This window comes from Anarrhichthys ocellatus, unplaced genomic scaffold (assembly GCF_004355925.1).
Source record: "Anarrhichthys ocellatus isolate YVR2014 unplaced genomic scaffold, GSC_Weel_1.0 scaffold15, whole genome shotgun sequence".
In the NCBI taxonomy this organism is placed as follows: Eukaryota; Metazoa; Chordata; class Actinopteri; order Perciformes; family Anarhichadidae; genus Anarrhichthys; species Anarrhichthys ocellatus.
Window position 1 is genome coordinate 5,757,794 of NW_022280045.1, and position 19,045 is coordinate 5,776,838.

The following is a 19,045-nucleotide window of genomic DNA, read 5'->3' on the forward strand; positions in this document are numbered from 1 at the left end:
GTGTGTGTGTGTGTGTGTGTGTGTGTGTGTGTGTGTGTGTGTGTGTGCTCGTGTGAATAATGATTAACAGACCTACCAGACACCAATTCTATAAAACTGACACAATTAAATCTTGTGACCTAAGTAAGATTTTGCATAACTTTATAACTGCTATAACTAAAAAGAGCAGGTCTGGAGCTGCATTTTCAGTGTTAGAGATAGTGATGTTTTCAAATGAGGAGCATTTGTCGGAAATATGTATAAACATCGGAGCAAAAATGTTTTAGAGCAAAATTAATGTCAGTTGTATGTCTTAGTTTGTGATAATGTGCATTCCAACAGTACTTCTCTCTCTGTTTCATCTGACTCTGTTTCTCTTTGTATCTTAAAGCTGCTGCCAAAGGACACAGCTCCAGCCCAAACCCCCAGGAAGAGCGCCGGGCCTCTGAAGCAAATTTTACATAGTGGCCAAAACAGTGGAATTACAACTTCCAGGTCTGTAATGTGATGCCATTTGAACCAAAAAATACTTTTTCCACTAGACTTACATTGGAAAAGAGACCTCGGTAACTTTAATAAAAGATCATAAATAAATGCAAATCGGTCACCATCCATTTGAGCGTAACCAAAACGTTCTGTCAGTCCCAGATCAACAAAGGAGCACTACCCCGTCTGCTTTAAGGTTTAACGTGTTGATAATCTTCTTGAAATGTAATAAAGTGGTATGAGAGAGAGACAGACGGAGGCCTTTGGTTCCTCCAGATCTTGACTCAAAGTTAAAGTAAAAGAAAGAACGGAGTAGATAGTCAGGTAGAACAAGAACTATGTCTGTGTTTAAGTATGTATACCGAGATGCACTGTGTTATCCCGCCGGTCACTTTTGTTGCCGTCAACATGTTTACTCATTCTATGACCACACTGAACAAAGTTGAGTAATTGCAAATGCATATATGAACATTTGACACCTTAAAGATTATGTGTACCAAAAAATCTTTGCCCTGTCTTCATTTAAACAGTATTTAGTATCATTTTGTTTGGGAGCTTTGATGCAGCCCTCCTCTTGTCATTGTGCAGCAAGGAAGTAAACAGCTCAGGTCATGTGACTATGTACTAAACATGTGGCTCTGCACATATTTCACTTCCACTCATTATTATTTCAATGTTTGCTGTAAATGCATTGATACATCAGTAACATTTTTAGAGCCTTATAACTATGGGATTAAATGGCTTTTAATACATCCATGCTACAGCCCAGTCAGATACAACTCTGAAGGCTGTAAATAAATGAGCAACAGCGCCTTCTGCTGGAAGAAAATCACACAGCAAGAGTGAAGTGAATGCGCACACAAAAGTGTTTTCTGATGTGTTGGGCAGACATTAATGTTGTTTATGGGATGGAACCTCTGAGCTTCTCAGGTCTTTTCAAATGTCATTTATGTCGTCTTTAAAATATTCGTGTCAGTGTTTATACATAAAGGTAGCTGGTAGCTTTGTTACATTTTCTGAAACTATAGATGACAGTTCTGCCCGCCCAGCTGGAGAGGGCAAACACTATCCACAAAGATTATTTTATAACCAAGGACAGCAGAGCAGGATTCTTTCAAGGTGTTCAGAATTCATGCTATTACACCTGATTCTTGTACCACAGCTGGATTACCAACAGTTCAAAACAGGCAACTTCCAAAAGACTCCAAAAAGTCAAAGAAATCGCTGCATGCCAATTGGTTTTAGTAATTTGATTAATTCAAAAAGTATTTTTTATTATGGTAAATATTGTTTAATAACAATACCACAACTTACTGGAATGATATTTCACTTGGAAACAGTCATTATTATTTTGGTAAAATAGCACTAGTTGAACTATATATCTCTATATTTAGTCATGCATTGACTGTGTTGTGTTATGTTCTAAATATGAACTTGTAACAGGGGACATTCACAATGCACTGAGAGCAGTAAGTAGTGGTGGGTGGTGGTGTCAAGAGGGGCCCAACAGCAAATATTGCAAAGATATAACATAATCCATGCTTGGAACATTGGCTAAACATAATTCTGGTTGTAATTTTTTTATTTTATGTGAGAAGAGTTTTAGGCCATTACATAATCCCATTTACGTTTTTCATAGGATGGTTAGCAAAACATACGAGCACATGGAAGAAGGTTGCCTTCAGGGCTTTTTGCTAGAAAGGGTTTATTTTAACCCCAAATCGTGATATTTTCCCAAACCTAACTCACTACGATTGTTACCTAAACCTAAGGACATTCCTGGCAGAAAGCCCTGGAGGCAGACTTCTCCCATGTGCAGTTATCTATAGGTACCCGCCCTCCTCGGTCTCTGATTGGCTAGTACTCGTTGCTATCGTTTGTAGGATTGGTTAGGTTGTAGGTTTAGGGTTAAAATAAATATCATGCTAAGCCAATCAGAGGCAGAGTCCAGCAAGTGTGCGGATGCTGGTCGGCCCTTGGACCTCATCTCTGCTTCTGATACTGGGACCAGTGTCTGTCTGTCTGCAGCGACCACATACCTGCTAGATGCAATAAGGGTCAAGGATTACAATAGACGGACACTACAGCCCCATTAGGCGGGTGTTTGTAACTTAAACACCTGGGTGGGTTTACGACACTGTCACAACGTCCGTAAAGGAAAACAGTCGCTTGCTATCAGCTAGCTTTAAATGTGTTGACGTTACTCTCATGCAACAGCTAACTAGCTAGCAGATGAAGCAAGTCAGCTAACGTGAAGCGCTGCTACTGATGGTTTTTGATATATTTTGTTTTCCGTTATGTTGAAGCTAGTTCAGCGTAGAGTCATTACAAATTCACATATTTCACTTTAGTGCAGTGGCCATAATGCTAATTGTCGTGCTTACCAGTAACGTCTCCGTTACGCCTCATCCGTTCACAACAACTGGCTAGCTAACGTGACTATAATCTAGCTAAGAAGGTAGCCAACGTTAGCGTCACTGTTTTTAGTCATTTACAGTGTTGCTCATTACAGTATTTTGAATCGGAGACTGGTCATTTAAGCAGAGTCTGAGGCCAAGCTTAAAATGTTGAGCCCAATACTTTATGGTCACATTTACCTTTGTTAACTGTCTCACCTAGTATCTGTCAGTCCACTAACAGGGTAGTTAGTCCACATAGCATCTGCAAGATAATACCTGTTTTGCTTTTTAATCATTTATCCAAACGTTTGCACCAAAAGTCAAATTTGATCCTAATCACATTACTTTAATAGTAAATTATCAGTTGTAACCTGGAGAAAACTGTCACTTAAGCTCACCTCATAGTTTATCCATCAGTGAACATGGCTCCTAAAAAGAGACCAGTGCCCTTAACCATTGCTCCTGCTGCTGACGGGTTATCCACCTCCACCAACACCGATGTTTCGTCTGAGTAAGTTATTCTACTGACCACACTAATATACTCTATAAACTAAGTATTTCAGTCGTTTATGTGAAAGATGCTTTATTCCTGTTCTTTATCGTTTTTCTCAGGGCCAATTTAGAGGCACTTAAAAGAATATTGGAAGAGTTGGACCTGGACGAACAACAGAAGAAAAGGTTAGAAGCTTTCCTTACCCAAAAGGCCAAGGTGGGTGAGCTGAGAGCCGACGACTTCCATCGTGTCTGTGAGCTGGGTGCAGGCAACGGAGGAGTTGTCAATAAGGAACGCCACAAATCTTCAGGAATAATCATGGCCAGAAAGGTGAGCTACAAATTATACTAATGATGTGAATGTGATGACAAAAAGTCATGCTGAACCTGGTAATAAAACGTTGATCCTGTACCAACTGGTCTTAAGACGCATTCGATATAAAACAATTCTCTTTTCTGTTCAGCTTATTCATCTTGAAATTAAACCTGCAATCAGAAACCAGATTATCCGAGAGCTTCAGGTGCTGCATGAGTGTAACTCTCCCTACATTGTGGGCTTCTATGGATCATTTTACAACGATGGAGAGATCAGCATCTGCATGGAGCACATGGTGAGAAAATCGGAGGGAGTGACTGTGTGTGGGTAGCAGGTTAAGGTATTAAGGGTATTTCAGTATTGATCAATTCATCCCCAAAGGGATACTATCTTCTTTTCCCCCTTTGCACGTTTTTTATCTTACGTGCGGCTGCGGAAGGTCAGGTACAGAAAACCTTTACAGACTTAGGCCCCTAGATTGCTTTTTTTTGCTTATTTCAAGGATTGTGACATTGAATCAAGGAAAAAATAGGAGATCCTCAATGTCCCTTCTATATGTACATATGTCAGTCGATAAACAGTTCAAATGCTAATCTCAAATTATCCATGCCCTACTGTGGTTGGATTGTACTTAACTTGTATGCTACTCTGCAGAATGATTATATGTAAATTGAAACTATGTGGTGTGATCTTTATGGTAAAATGTAAACCAAATGTATTGTGATAATCATGAAATACAATTCCTGTATCGGACCTGTATATGTTCCACAGAAGACCTGTGCTTTTTCAGTAAACGTGCTCAGTGCACATAACGATAATGGGAAAGATGGGATCCTTTGGAACACCATTGTAGACAGGATGTGCTTTTTATCGATTTGTATTCCGACCTGTTGTCTGGCTTTATTGTGCAGGATGGTGGCTCTCTGGACCAGGTGCTGAAAGAAGCAAAGAGGATCCCTGAAGAGATTCTGGGCAAAGTCACCATCGCTGTAAGTGTATGGTTATCTTCTACATTTGTAATGTTATGTGATATTACATTATTGGCATTAATAAGACAATGGTTAGTTTAAATTGTTCTGTTTGAATAAAACAATTTCATCAAGGCTTAAACAATCAAGATCTTCCATAATCATATCACTCGCTCCTTCTGTTTACTGTATTGGGCTCAAAGGAAATTGTGACCGTGTTATAAAAACACACACACCATGGGCCTGGATGGGTTTTATGCTTGTTTCTAACTGTTATTTTCACATTAACTTTATTTATGATTATTGACTTGTGTAATTTCTCCCTTTTTCAAAACAGGTTTTGAGAGGCCTGGTGTACCTGAGAGAAAAACATCAAATCATGCACAGAGGTACTCGTTGTTTTCAAGGGGTTAATTACTGATTCTTGTATTTCATCTGTAAGGCCTACTGCACAGTAGCAAAGTGCATTGTATTTTATTAAAACGGGAATTAACCTGTTGTCAATTAATACGTTGTCACATGCCAAAGATAATACAAATCTAAGTCTTAACCTTTATGTTAATATTAGGGTTGTAGTCTGTACGATGGTTGGTAAAGATAGTCGCTTTTCACTGCATTCTGTTGTAGATATCCAGTCAGGTAATGGGTTTTTTTGAATACCTTTTTTACCCCCAGATGTGAAGCCTTCAAACATACTAGTGAACTCGCGGGGGGAGATCAAGTTGTGTGACTTCGGTGTGAGCGGGCAGCTCATAGACTCTATGGCCAATTCCTTTGTCGGCACAAGATCCTATATGTCGGTATGTTGGTCCTTCTCTGAATTATGCCTTGAAAAGATCAACTCGGTTTAGTTCCTCCACTTTACTGTAATAGAAATAAACAATATATTTAAGACTTGTGCAGTGAGCAAGAGTTCCCTATATTTGTTGATCAAATGTAATTGTTTATTTTGTTGTTATGTGTGTTTTTCATGTTTTCTGTATAGCCTGAGAGACTGCAGGGAACCCACTATTCTGTGCAGTCAGATGTGTGGAGTATGGGGCTGTCCCTTGTGGAGCTGTCAATCGGACGCTTCCCCATCCCTCCTCCAGATGCTAAGGAACTGGAGGCCATATTTGGACATCCCATCTTGGGTGGTAGTGAAGGAGAGACGCTCAGCACTTCACCCAGACCTAGACCATCGGGTAGACCTGGTGGCGGTGAGCAATGCACACAACTGTTTTAATTGGCTTTTTTTAAATTGCAATTGGTACCTTTGCATTCATGCAGCTGTAGGTGGCAGCATGAGAAGTAAAGTTAGCACTAAGGTATACCAACTTGGCCAGTCCGTGATCGCTAATGCCATTAGAATCAGATTTATGGCGAAATAAGTAAAATTGTTATTATTATCTATTAAGTGAAGTACAAATATACAATATATTTTATATATATATATATATATATATATATATATACATACACACAATATTCCATGTGCTCAATCATTATGGTAGAACAGGATTTAGTTGAAGCTTCAATGTGTAATTTAAGCTGATCAAATTGTGTTTTTACAGCAGTTCTTAATTGAAATATTAAACACAGTTGATCCCGGCTCTTTTTTCCAGGTCATGGTCCTGCCATGGCCATCTTTGAACTACTAGACTACATAGTAAATGAGGTAAGAATCTTAGAAGTTTTCCAAAGAACATCTAAAAACGGTTCCCTGGTTCCATAATGTATTTACTGTCATCCTTGCAAAATTAGTTGACATGTTCATTCAACTTTGTCTTGTATTTCAGCCTCCCCCCAAACTACCACATGGCGTCTTCACCTCTGATTTCCAGGACTTTGTGACAAAGTGGTGAGACAGCATTTCACCCTGAAAACAGTTCATTTGTCCTTTTCACGTGCACATAATCTGTCTTTTTATTCATGGATGAAAAGTTCTCTCTGCTCTGTCGTATTCAGTCTCATCAAAAACCCAGCAGACAGGGCTGACTTGAAAATGTTGACGGTGAGTGTTAGACGATGGCATAAGTTTGAATTTATGCTTCCACATTTGTCTTTGAAATGGGCAATATCTGACAGATTCAAGGTTTAGATCACAAACTGAGGTTAAACGCAGTTACATTTTGTGAAGGCAACTGTTGTATGATTGAGTTTTTAGTATCCAGTATTGTATTTGCATTGATTGTATGTTTTGTTGCAGAACCATATGTTTATCAAGCGGTCTGAGGTGGAGGAGGTAGACTTTGCTGGCTGGCTTTGTAAGACCATGGGGCTGAACCAACCCAGCAGTCCAACGCGCAATGCAGACTGAACACACACACTCATGCACACAGTATGTACATGTAAAAACATGGAGACACCCACATACACGCCCTGTTTGCCACGTCCTCTCTCAGGTGAACCTCTGAAGTTTCCATCTGTCTAATGAACTCTACTGTAAGCCAGGACAAGTAAGCCAGGAGAGACACTGTATCTACAGCACGAGTGTGTAAAGCCCAGTTATTACAATCATGGTTATGCATCCATACATGTGTACAGGCAGATATATATATCTGAATTTGTTTTCATATGTGTTATGCAAACACATTTAGAAAAGTAAAAAACGTTTATTTTATGGATACATGTCAGGTGTGTCTGTGTTAGCAAGAGATGATCGAGTCTAGGATGTTCTTTGCATTTGATGATGTGACAGATTTCTACAAATTTTGAGATGTCTAAAGGTGAAACACAATGTTTAATATATTTTAGCATGACCCTCGTGTCAAAGCCAAAAACAAAAAAGAAGTTGCAACAATAAATGCACCCTCTGCTTCCTCTGTAGGTCAGGGTTGTTAACTTAAAGCGGCATCATCAGCTTGTTGTGTTACCATTAGCTTCAGATTAGCTACACAAGGGGCAGAGGTTGCCTTTGAAAATACTGGAGATTCATCCCTGGACAGTACCCGCTGTAACAACACTGCTTTAATCATGTGAGCAAGCGGCATCACGACTCTCTGAGCAGCCTCAGAGGAAGCTAATTATTATTGCATTGTATTTGCAGTAATGTAAACAGGACATGGATTTGCCATTGAAGTGCATCCTGTGTTGTGGCAGAATCAGGGCATTTTTCTCCTTTGTCTACTTCCTCATTTAAGTAACAATATAGATGTTTTTTATGGTAATGTCATTGAAAGCTTTGTCCTTATGAAGTCTGAATTGTCAATAAATGGCAAGTGTTGTAAGATTATGTCTTCATTTGCCAGACTATCACTATGCACTCATCTCACCAGAAGGGGGAAGCACTCACATGAAATGCACTGAGGACTTTGGTTCAATTACTAACAAAACTATGCTATCAAACAGAAATATCAAAATATACTTGGTACTGTATCTGTAGTGTATTGTGCCTACATTGCTGCAACCATGTTAGCTCATGCTTATACTGACTGAAACGAAAAGCAGGACCGTGATATAAAGCCCTGCTCAAATACATTAGTCCTCCATTTAAATCGCCAGCACAATGATTCATCTGTTTGGCTCATGTCTGGAGTAATAATGAAATGTCTTCCCTTGAATGTCTTGTCAACTTCAGGCTGAAAATGTGAGGCGTTGAGCTAATAGATAGGGAGACGTAGTGTTGCAATGTGTGGGGTGGCTAGTCTGAGCAATGTTGATGGGAGGGGGACTACTGCAGCAGAAAAACAGCAAAGTCTGCAGTCATTAATATGCAAATATGCAAATGAGAGGGTAATTAAGATTGGGCGTTTGTCAGTGGCTCTTTGATTGCTAATGAATTCAAATCTGCAAGAAAGGGGGAGGGGAGGATGAGCTAAAAAACGAAAAAAAGAACAGGACGCTATTGTGCTTTTGCTTGCAAAAAACAAGAAAGAATCGTGAGCGGTCTATAGAATGTAAAGGCCCTGTTCAACAGAAGAGAATACTGAACATTGATGCTTTTAGACTCGCATCAAATATAAAAAATGACGACAACGCCCAAACAAAACTGATAAAGAAAAAACAAGAATCGCATGTAACGAGCGAGTACGTTATAATTCTGTTTGAGCACGAAGAGGAGCCACAGCATGAAAGGGGGAAACGGAGCTATGAGTTTGTGCCAAGACAATTAACCATGTACACCGTCACTAAGCATTCGGCATGGCAGACTAGATCCACCACAGGAAGGAAGAGAGATTTCTGCTCATTAAGAGTGATGTGGCTGACCCCTGTAGAGAGAGATGCTCAGGTACCTTGGCAGGGGGTGTGCAGCGGCAGCATGTTGTGTGTCACAAACAGTGTTATTTTCATATTTCTGGAGAATGGGCGCCTACAGTTCACACATGAGCACACACCGCTGTTATCGTTGTTTCAGTGGTCCCTTGACACTTGTACATCTTCCTCCCTCCTTGGCATGTGAAATGAGAATGTGTATACAAGGAATAAAAACAAATTAAATGTTGTGAAGAATGGGGCAAAACAGCTGCTCTTGTCACCTTATAGCATAATGACTTTCTCACAATGCAGCAGTTTCTCCCAGGGCTGCGTTCTCGCCACAACAATGTCAATGTCTGTGGTACCCAGTCAAAATACACTAGATATTAGATGGAGTCTTGTTGGGAATAATCCCAAAAGAGAAAGCACGCCACTGATCAAGTTTGATATTTACATTTTTTAATACACTCCCAAATACTTGAGCCAGGACTATAAGTACAAACACTCAAAGTAATATATTTGGAATGGGTTGTTATAGCAGCTGATCCCAGGCCTGCTCTATGTGACAAGTGGTGGAGTATATGAGTGTGTTTGCATGTGTCTGAAAGAGAGAGAGGGGGCTTTATTTTTTGCAGGAAACAGGAAACCAGAAGTCATAACAGGATGCCCCAGGTTTTCATACTGTACCTGATGCGTGGGTGGCTGCATGGGGGTAACCCATTTACAAAGCTATCGTCTAGAAGAAGAGAGAGCCCAGGAAAGAGTGGGTGGATAGGAGGGTACACACTTGGGGGTTAGGAAAATGGAGTTCCACTCTAAATATAGCATTTTTTTGTGTGTGTGTGTGTGTGTGTGTGTGTCTTGCGCCTTACGTTCAACCTCGGTGTTGTTTTGCCTCCGTGCCATTTGTCCTACTTTTTAAAAGGCAACAAACCAAACATTGTTTGATGTTTTGCAGAGAGCTGTGATATGATCACTTCCACGGCAAATACATACACCGTCTTTCCCCAGGTGTGCTGTAGGAGCTTCTCGAGTGAATCTGTGACATGACACCAGTTTTGTCATAATGAGGTTGATCTGCTCCCGTTGACTGAATGCTCCTCACCCTGTTGGAAAAACATAAAGACGCATGTAACTGCATCTGTCTTTAACAATGCACCTCTAAGCATGCATTGGCTCCCTGTGCCTAATTAAAATTGACTGTTGTAGCCTACATTTTTATGCATTTATTTAGTCCTAAAAGGATAACATGGTAACCAGTCTTTAGGCCCACTCTTAATGACATACAGGTGTGTGCTTGAGTTGCATGTGTGCAACGCATGCTGAGCATGTGTGTGTGCACGAACCACAAAGTGGATGGCTGAGTTTTCTCGTAAAGGCCTGCACAGATGTTATTTAGGTTGTTTCCCCTCAAACCATTTGAGGTTTTCTTTAGAAAGTCTCAAAACAAACGCTGACATTAACTGCAGCCATGTTTACATGTTTACATAACCACCAAGGTACAACTCAGGAGAAAACAGCAACCAGGTCATTTTTGTGAGTTAGATGCTGGTTCATGCAAACTCTTTTGATTCCAGCTTGGCAAAAGAAAGTAGCTGCACCATTATTATTTTATTTTCTGCCACTATCTTTCTCTCTTCCACATGGATAAAAACACACACACGTGCATTCACACATGTTGCACCCATTTTCTATCTGCAAATGTTTTTGTTCCTCCCTAATTACTAAGTTAAACCTAAGCCATAACTATTGGACACATTGTGAATGTGTAATAGTATATTAAAATATGTCAAATATGATCATAAGGGCTACTGTTATGGCTATAAATAAGCTACCCGGGAACTGTGCACTAAACTAAAACTATTTGAAAACAAATGGGTATTGCGAATGCATAATAAGTAATATTGCAAGATTGTACATGGTATCAAATACATAGCTCATTGTGGTATGTATTCATAGCCAGGTCGCACAATAATCTGAGGTTTTTGGCCATGAATTTAGACAACATGGCCAATTACAATCCTCAAAAGAACAACTTTCTTCCGGTCTTATCCATGTTTAGCACAAGAGCATGGCTGAGGATGGCGGACTGCTATCTCTCTCAGACTCACAAACAAACACGAACATTTTCTGTAGCGCAGGCACAGCTTGAGAACAAAATTAATACGCAAGCAACCCGAAGGCAAAACGAGACTGCCCTAAAGCTTGATGATGAAATATACTTGGACGTCCCACTTGTCAATCAATTTTGTCTCGTCTCCAATTGGTCCTCCCTGTGATATTATCATTCCATCTTCTACTGGTCGAGGCTGTTGGGCTTTCCGCTGTCCTCATCCGCCAGTCGACATAGGTCCCCGCGAATTGCTAAGTACGGTCATTTTGTGTCGTGTTTACACCCACAAAACAGAGGTATTTTATGGTATTTGAGATAACTGGCCTGGTTGTACGAGGATTACTGAAGCCTGCTTCGTTTGGCGTGTTCGTTTGAGTCGAGATTGGACATCGCTGATGTTTCAGCGTCCATGTCCCCCCGTAGGCTGAGCTGCGGAGTGATATTCACTTCATTGGAACCGACAATGTGGAGGCTGTTAAAATGTCTACTTGGAAAATGAAATTGTTATATTTTCTCCAACAATAAGGAAACAGAGCGGCTTCAGCGTTATGGTTAGAAACGTGTTTTCAGTTTCGTGACGAAAACAAGAAGCAGACGAGTCGACGGGAGGAGTGGTTCATATTGTCTTTCCTCGTTTTCATCGAGCCCACAGTCCGGACCACGGGGGGAAGGATCCGATCCACAACTTTGTTTTTCTCTCTACTGCAGCCGTCGATTTCTCCCTGTTGGATGCCAGAAAATTGATTCCAGGTAAATATGTGTATAACTATACATTCACGAGAAACGTATGCATGTCAAACAGAAGTCGCCTGTCGCGTTGTTACCGGAGTAATGATCAAGTTTTTAAGCGCATCGTTTCAAGTTGTAACCGAGTGCCTCAGCCGGGAAAAGCGGGGTCTTCGATTTTCGTCCCTTCGGCCTGAGCGAGCTCGCGGCGTTCTTACAATTCGGACTGTCGGCGGGTTATATGTGGTGGAAAAGACGTCTTTGTTCACTTCAGTGGGCCATAACGGTAGCTGTTACTACACATTAGCATATCGTCGGACTCAATCGGCTCCCCCAGGATTCATCTTTCTATAGTATGTCGGGTTTTCTAGACACAAGCGTATTAACGTTAGCCGCGAAGCGTTAACATCGATTTGTTTCATCTAACGGTGCAACATTCCCGGTTGTAGCTAAAATGGCAGTATTCTCCACCTGGTACCAATATGTAAGAGTTTCACTAATGCAGCGTAGGTCACTGTACTCGTAGGTTTAAAACGCACCATTGTGTGAATATAATGAAATCCTAGTTATAAGTGTAACTCTGGGGTATTCTTTTTATTTTTTTTACCCTCCCTCCACCAACAGCACACCACTTTAACACGCAACAAGAACGCAGCTAAAGCCTTATTTACTCCATCTTGCTTCATTCAAAACACGTTTTTGAACAATTATTTAAAGAATTCTCGACTTTTATTCTCATTTTGTCGGGTTCCGGCCTTTCAGCTGAAACTTTGGTGGCCCGAGTCTTTGTGTTCATTAGTGCCCCATTCTGCTGCTCGACGTGGGGAGCAGGCAACAGGTTTTAAGGCCTTTTTTTTAAACGTCCCGCAGGGTTTAAACCCACCGACGACACACTAAAACGCTCAAATCTCCCTTTTCACGCCAGGTATGAGATGTTATGGGGGGTATTTGTGCCTTAAAACTTTTTCGCCAAATGGGAAGGCCGGAGGTGGGGGTGCTCAAGACAAGCGTATGCAACTTCCATTTGTTAGGAGGGGCTAACACTTATCCCCCATTTTGACCTCAGCCCAGTGGAAGACAGGAATCACCACATTATGTAGTGCCAAAGTATTTGCGCTTGTTTTTATGTAATAACACGTTTCTCATTAGTCGTTTCTCTTTCAGAAAGTATTACATGTTATATTATTTTATTAGTTTTTTTCCCCATTAGTCGTGATTCAGTGGTTGCATCCTTTTCGTGCCTTCAGAGTCCGATGTAGATGTTATTTCACCTTTTTGGTGTGTTATCACAGTTTTACTTGATTATAAACAAAGTAGTGACATTACTCCCAATATTTCCAGGAGTATCACTGGTAAAAGTTGTACTTTAATGCATATAACATAGGTATAAAGTTAATTGCCATGAACAGCTAAACGCACTTAAGATAATTGGACTTTTCTGTGTCTAGTGCATCATTTTACATTTAAAGTGAATCTTCAATCATGCCCTGAAAATGATACTCAGTTATTTTAGTGGTAGAAGTGAAATCATCCCAGGAGCATTTGCATATTGTAGCCTTCATGAGGTCATGACTCATAAATATCTAAAACCCCACCCACATTGGTTAAAATACTGTATGAATGTTGCAGTATTTGTTATTTTAGCTTTTTGTCCCTTTCTTGACTGGACTAACTAATTGCAACAAAACAAAATGTTGGACTAAATATACATTTGGAGAATCTCACAGTGGTCAGCTTTTGTTGGTTGACTGCCGAATTGCTAATTCAATTTTGTATAAATGTTTGAAGTTATAGTAGTTGTTACGTCTTGTTGGTGTTGGTGACAGATCTCTGCACCCCAACGTTCTCTATTGGCAACACAGTTTTCCAATGCTTTTTGTTTGACAATGCATATCATTTTGCAGTCTTAGTAATATTCAGACAATATTTGCCGGCACTCATGAGGTGAATATGTTGTATCAATATTTGCAGATGTAGAAAAACATCATGAGACAGTTTTTAGGGCAATTAAAAGAGGTACACAGTTTCAAATCCTTTTTAAAGTGGCAAAGTAAAAAAAACAATGATGACATATTCTAGTCTCAGAAGTGCTCACTAACTTAAGAACAGTGGCCACAAGTCAACCCCCAACAACACTAACTCAACGTCACGTACTTGGTTGTTTACGTGCTCTACAGGTGCTTTACAACACCTCTGAGCACTGACAAAATCATAACATTATGATTTTGCCCAGATGGTATTTACCACGGTGCTTTGGTATTGCAAAGCGTCGGCTGGTTGGCTCACCGTGTGTAGAAATTATACTTATTTAGATGTTTAACACACATGGCCTGAATTTGCATTTGATACCGGCTGGCCAGACCATACATTAGTTATTTGAGAATTACGTCCTGTTATTGCTCTACGGTTTTCATAAGAGCTGTTAGAGCATGTTGGTATTTGAGGTAGAGGAAGCTGCCCGAGTCCTGGACCCGACTAACAACGAATGCACTGTGGCCTGTGGCTGAACCGTGGTCACACATGTTAGATGCGGGAAACTCTTAGAACTAAGTGGATTTCTTAGTACTTGTTCAATAGCTTGATGGTCGCACAAGAAGGCTACATCTACAGCCCCAACGTTTCATTTTAAATAAAGATGATCTCATTCTAGACGAGCGTTTTAGCCCCCTTCTCAAGCACACTACCATGCCTGACACAAACATGCACTGGCCATGTGCAGCCATACCACAACTTTATTAGTAAAATGATTCCTTTCCTCCTGTCTTTACCAAAAACCAGTTGTTCGTGTAGGGCTGGTAACACGGTGCTGGACACGGGAATCGTCGCAAAGCGTTGGAATAATAGCGTGCTCCCCCCCCCTCCCCTCCCTTCCCTCCCTCCTGGATGTAGGAAGTAGAAGCCTTATCCTCGTTGCTTCTCATATTCATATTGAGCAAAGTGAATACTTTCGAGTCATGTGAATCATTATCTGGGAGAAATCATTATTAGATTGACGATGGATATAGGTTTGGACACTGTCTGGAGTTGTTTATTAAAAAGATCTCTTTTCTTATTCTCATAACTTTTGCCACCATTCCCGTTGGTTGTGACAACATTTTGTTCATCAGCTTTATTGTTGAGCGATGGGCAATCAACAACGCCGCTAGAAACAACTTAACAATGGAAGAGGCAGCAATTCGGGCACTCACTCAGATATGTTAAAGGCTCCAGTTAAACTATATCTTCTGAACCACGTATTTGTAAGTGAAGATATACTCATATTCTCCTTACCTCTGCTTGTAGTCGCTTGCTGAGACTGAAACGGCCGAGTTAACAGCAGCAGAGAATGGCTGCAGTGGAAACGGACAAGGAGCTCAACGACTTACTGGATTTTAGCGCGGTAAGATCTCTGAACATTGAATTGAATGTGCATCCTGTACATTTTATTCTATGCTTTCACTTTTATGATTCTTCAACAGTTGTCAAGTATGTTGAAATGTGAATAAATATCAGAGGCTTTTCAGCGATTGCAGCATGCCATTTTGTTTATGAGACTGTTGTTGTTGTCTCACTTAAATGTTAGCGGTCACTCAGTGAAAGCTGAAAGTGTAGATTGCTTCATGCCTGTTGTCACTGCTGGCTGAATACGATGGGATACAGGATAGGATAGTTTGCTGAGTTGTATCATCTTTACTTGTGTGAAGGTTGATTAGGTGGTAATTCAAAGTCTTACATGGACTGCAGTTAACTGTTTCATTCCTCTCTTTTCAGATGTTTGAGCCTCCAGTTTCTAACGGCAAAAACCGTCCGACTACTCTCGCCAGCAGTCAGTTTGGAGGTTCAGGTAAGACGAAAACAGATTTCTCTCTTTTTAAATAAAAGGATTTACGTTTCTTTTGCCTCCAGAATAAATGAAATGCTCTATTCTTCTGGATTTGATTATCTTGATTAGAGAAAAATAAACGTCATTAAAAATAAATCCCTTTCCTTTCTCTCCCCTAAAGCTTCGTGCTAGTTTGTAATGCTCCCTAGTACATCCCCTGAAAGTAAAGCACTACTCCACCCTTCACTCATTCGTGGTGTTTTGAATGGTAATGGAAAAGGAAACTGTTCCTGTTCTCATCAATTGTGTTTCAGATCACAGATTATTGGAAGAAACCTCAGGAAAATTGCCCGTTTATTTTTATCTTATGTAGATCAAGCGTCCTCTCCTCAGCACTCTCTCATCCTCGCCTTGCAGGTGTCCTTTCCTCACCTTCTCAGCTATTGCCATTCAATCACTGATGGATAGAGACAGGGGGCGGAAGTTGATGGGAAACAGCCCAATTAATCTTCTCTGCTTACTCTGTGAAGAACTGCTTTCCCTTGTCCTGCAATCTCGCACCCTTCTTATCCTCTTCACATAACTCATTTTCACTTAGAGCCATGCCCCATCTTCATCATTAGCTTAGCCCATCAGTTTTGAGACATGTATGCAAACAGCTTTGGAAATACTCAATATGAATACCAGTTTCCTTTACTTTTGTAATGTTTCTGGGGCCCTTTTGTATTGCTGTCATACACAAAAAGTGGTTAACTTTTAAAAATGGCTACCTGTCATTCGCTATTCCTACTGTAGCACATCCACCTTCCCTGCACGAACCGTCTTCTGTCATCCTCGCATCTGTAGAAGTGCAGTGGGTCTTTCGGTTGGTAATAGAAATGAAACAGGATATTGAAGCTAAGATGAAAGACAAGACGAGCGTTAGCTGGGTGGGGTTTAGGGGGCTCTATTTCTTCCATTCACTTGAGGGCCACTTACATGTTCCTTTGTTGGAGCAAGGTGTGTACTTACAAAAGAGACACATTGATGTTATCAATCCAACGGCTGCTCATGGCATTCTCCCTCAGGCTTAAAATTATGCTCCTCTCAAAATCATTTTAGGATCAAACACACACACACCCTCGCTAGTTGTTAAAGAAATGCAAATAGCTACTATGGTCTGCTTAAACTCATGCTATTGACAGTGGATTCCCAAAAAGACAAGTTTTCACAGCAGGAACAAAGTTTCATGAGGTTTATAGAAACGTGAAAAGCATTTCTACAGTTGTCCACCTGCCGCTTCAGCATATTCCAGAGTATTAAACAATGATATCTGGGGACATAATAAGCATGTGGAAGAACAGTAGAGAAGTACAGTGGAATGCTGCAGTGGTACAAAACGTTTCTTTAGAAGTTTGATACTTCTTTTTCCACTGCTGTGAAAACTCATTACTATCTTAATTATTGTTACTAATTGAGTGGCTGTTCTTAAGAGCTGCCACATTCTGGTCAATGGGTCGGTCGATATGCTATCGTCCGACCCAATTCTCATTGTTAGGTTTAAGAAGATGAGCGCCTCTAAATCCATTATATTTTGGGGGCAGAAGAGATGTGTGTGTGTGTGTGTGTGTGTGTGTGTGAGTGGGATACTATAATATAACTGCAGGCGCTACGACGGCTTAGATGGTTCTATGTACAGAAACTATATTAAAGGAACAGTGTGTACATTTTAGTGGCATCTAGTGATTTATGGCACGTTGCAACCAACTCCATACTCCTCAGCCCCCCCAAAGTCACGATATAAAGTCATTAATATTTCACTGGAAACAAATGTAAAATATCAATAACATAAACCATATTTCTGAGTGAACGTTATAAAGAATAAAGAACGCAGACATCCGTCCTCTGCTCTGCTGGCTGCTTTGTCTCAGCTGGCAGAGAAGTTTACAAAAAATATCTTTAGGCCGATCGTGCGTGCTGTGCTTGTGTAAATACACTGATTTAAACATAGTTTTGAATATTCTATTCAATATCTACAAATACACCTCCCTAAATGTTACACACTGTTCCTTGTAATGTGGGCAGGCACGTGTATTGTTTATAATTCCTTTAGGCTACCAGGTAGAGTGCACTGTCCACTGTGGCCATTTTGATAATCTAAATGGTAACTAACATAATAGTTTATTCTCTCCTCATTGATCAATCCATCGGTTAAAAAGTAGGTAGAATTTCAGTCAACTGATATTGTCTTTGAGTGACTACAGCCCTACTGTTCTCTGTGAAGGAGCAAATGGGGAATTTCTAACACCTTCCAGGCTGACAGAGGGTTAGTGTGTGGCCCTCATATCTGAATGTTCACTACAAAGCATCAAGACCGGCTCTTTCTAAAGGTCAAAAATATGCCTACCAACATCTCTGAAGCTCACTTATTACATTAGATTCAATGTTTTATCTCATTTGTATAAAAACAGAAATATAAAAACAACCATTTGTGGTTTTAGGAGTAGTTGCATGCTGGACGCAGTGCTATCTGAAGTCTTATGGTCACAGTGAGGTTGCCAGGTTTGGTACCACAAACCCTCTACAGAGACCTATTCTTAAATCTGTGCGCACTCTCAGAAAGAAAGCATATTTCCCCAAATGTAAAAAAGCAATGTATCTTGCACAAGGCCATACTTTTTGTTTAATATGCTTTGCAGCGGGATATGTTGGAGCAGTACTGCTGAATATCGTCGTGGCTAAAAGAACAGTTTTGAAGAAAAATGCCCGTCTCTATGTAGTAACGTTGGTAAATGTTTTTCTGGTTACCTAAAGCCACACTAAGATGTGTTTCAAAGAACCTGACTCGGTCTCTGTATTCCTGCTTTTTGTGGAGCAGCTGCCACGTGTTGTCCTTATAGAGTCAGTCGGATCCCTTTCTTTGCCCCAGTCTGGTGAAGGTTTGGGATATGTGGAGGTTTAACATGTGTGGCTATGAGGAACCTCCTTTGTAGAGTCTTGGGGGGGATGATAATATCTCTGCTCTGGTCATGAGCGCCTGTTCAATCCCCGTCACTAGTCAGTCAAAGTCATTTCACTGCACTTTCGTTTTTTGGTGACTGGAAACTGAGAATCCTATAAAGTATTTTTAAACTTAGGTAGGGCTGAAATGCAGAAGGGGAAGAGTTTTAAATTTGCATGTTTTTTTTCCACTGATCCGATACCGGTGTTCTATTAATAGACTGTGTGGGCTTGACTTAAACATCGCTTTTCTAACTTTTTAAAACAAAATGCAACAATTAAATACTCGGATACAAGTTCACTAAAATAATAAATTGTTACACTACATCAATTTCAAAGCGGCAAGAAAATGGTCAAAACTTACACAGGAATTTAAATTCCAGTAAAAAAACATTCAACAAAAGTGAATTAAATATATTTGCCCCATTGTTACGATATCCGATCCAGGTATTTGAGTCGGTATCGGCCTGGTATTGGTATTGGTGCATTCCTATTTCTAATGTATGTGACTTCATACAGTGTCAGAACTTGGATGTGTTTGTTAGTGGGTTAATGCACACTGGTGTGTGTGTGTGTGTGTGTGTGTGTGTGTGTGTGTGTGTGTGTGTG

At 40.4% G+C, this 19,045-nt stretch overlaps 2 protein-coding genes and 1 pseudogene across 7 annotated transcripts in view; all 3 read left to right on the forward strand.

Moving 5' to 3' along the window:
• The window catches only part of LOC116387616 (solute carrier family 22 member 21-like), a 3,916-nt pseudogene extending 3,472 nt beyond the window's left edge, over positions 1-444 (forward strand).
• Positions 445-2,420: 1,976 nt separating this feature from the next.
• map2k2b (mitogen-activated protein kinase kinase 2b) lies at positions 2,421-7,849 on the forward strand. Its single transcript, XM_031855164.1, has 11 exons — positions 2,421-3,375; positions 3,477-3,687; positions 3,821-3,967; positions 4,584-4,661; positions 4,978-5,029; positions 5,316-5,440; positions 5,626-5,839; positions 6,245-6,297; positions 6,419-6,480; positions 6,588-6,633; positions 6,829-7,849. Exons 1-11 carry the CDS (start codon positions 3,287-3,289, stop codon positions 6,937-6,939), a joined length of 1,188 nt encoding a protein of 395 aa, XP_031711024.1. The 5' UTR covers positions 2,421-3,286; the 3' UTR covers positions 6,940-7,849.
• Positions 7,850-11,126: 3,277 nt separating this feature from the next.
• tcf3a (transcription factor 3a) overlaps positions 11,127-19,045 on the forward strand; it is a 28,133-nt gene continuing 20,214 nt past the window's right edge. For 4 of the 6 annotated variants that reach the window (XM_031854516.1, XM_031854519.1, XM_031854515.1 and 1 more), the window contains exons 1-3: positions 11,127-11,679; positions 14,938-15,034; positions 15,406-15,478. In XM_031854516.1, coding sequence (XP_031710376.1) covers positions 14,981-15,034; positions 15,406-15,478 — 127 coding nt within the window. In that variant the 5' untranslated portion in view covers positions 11,127-11,679; positions 14,938-14,980. The remainder of the gene's footprint in view (positions 11,680-14,937; positions 15,035-15,405; positions 15,479-19,045) is intronic. The other 2 variants (XM_031854518.1, XM_031854520.1) reach the window with 1 other exon arrangement.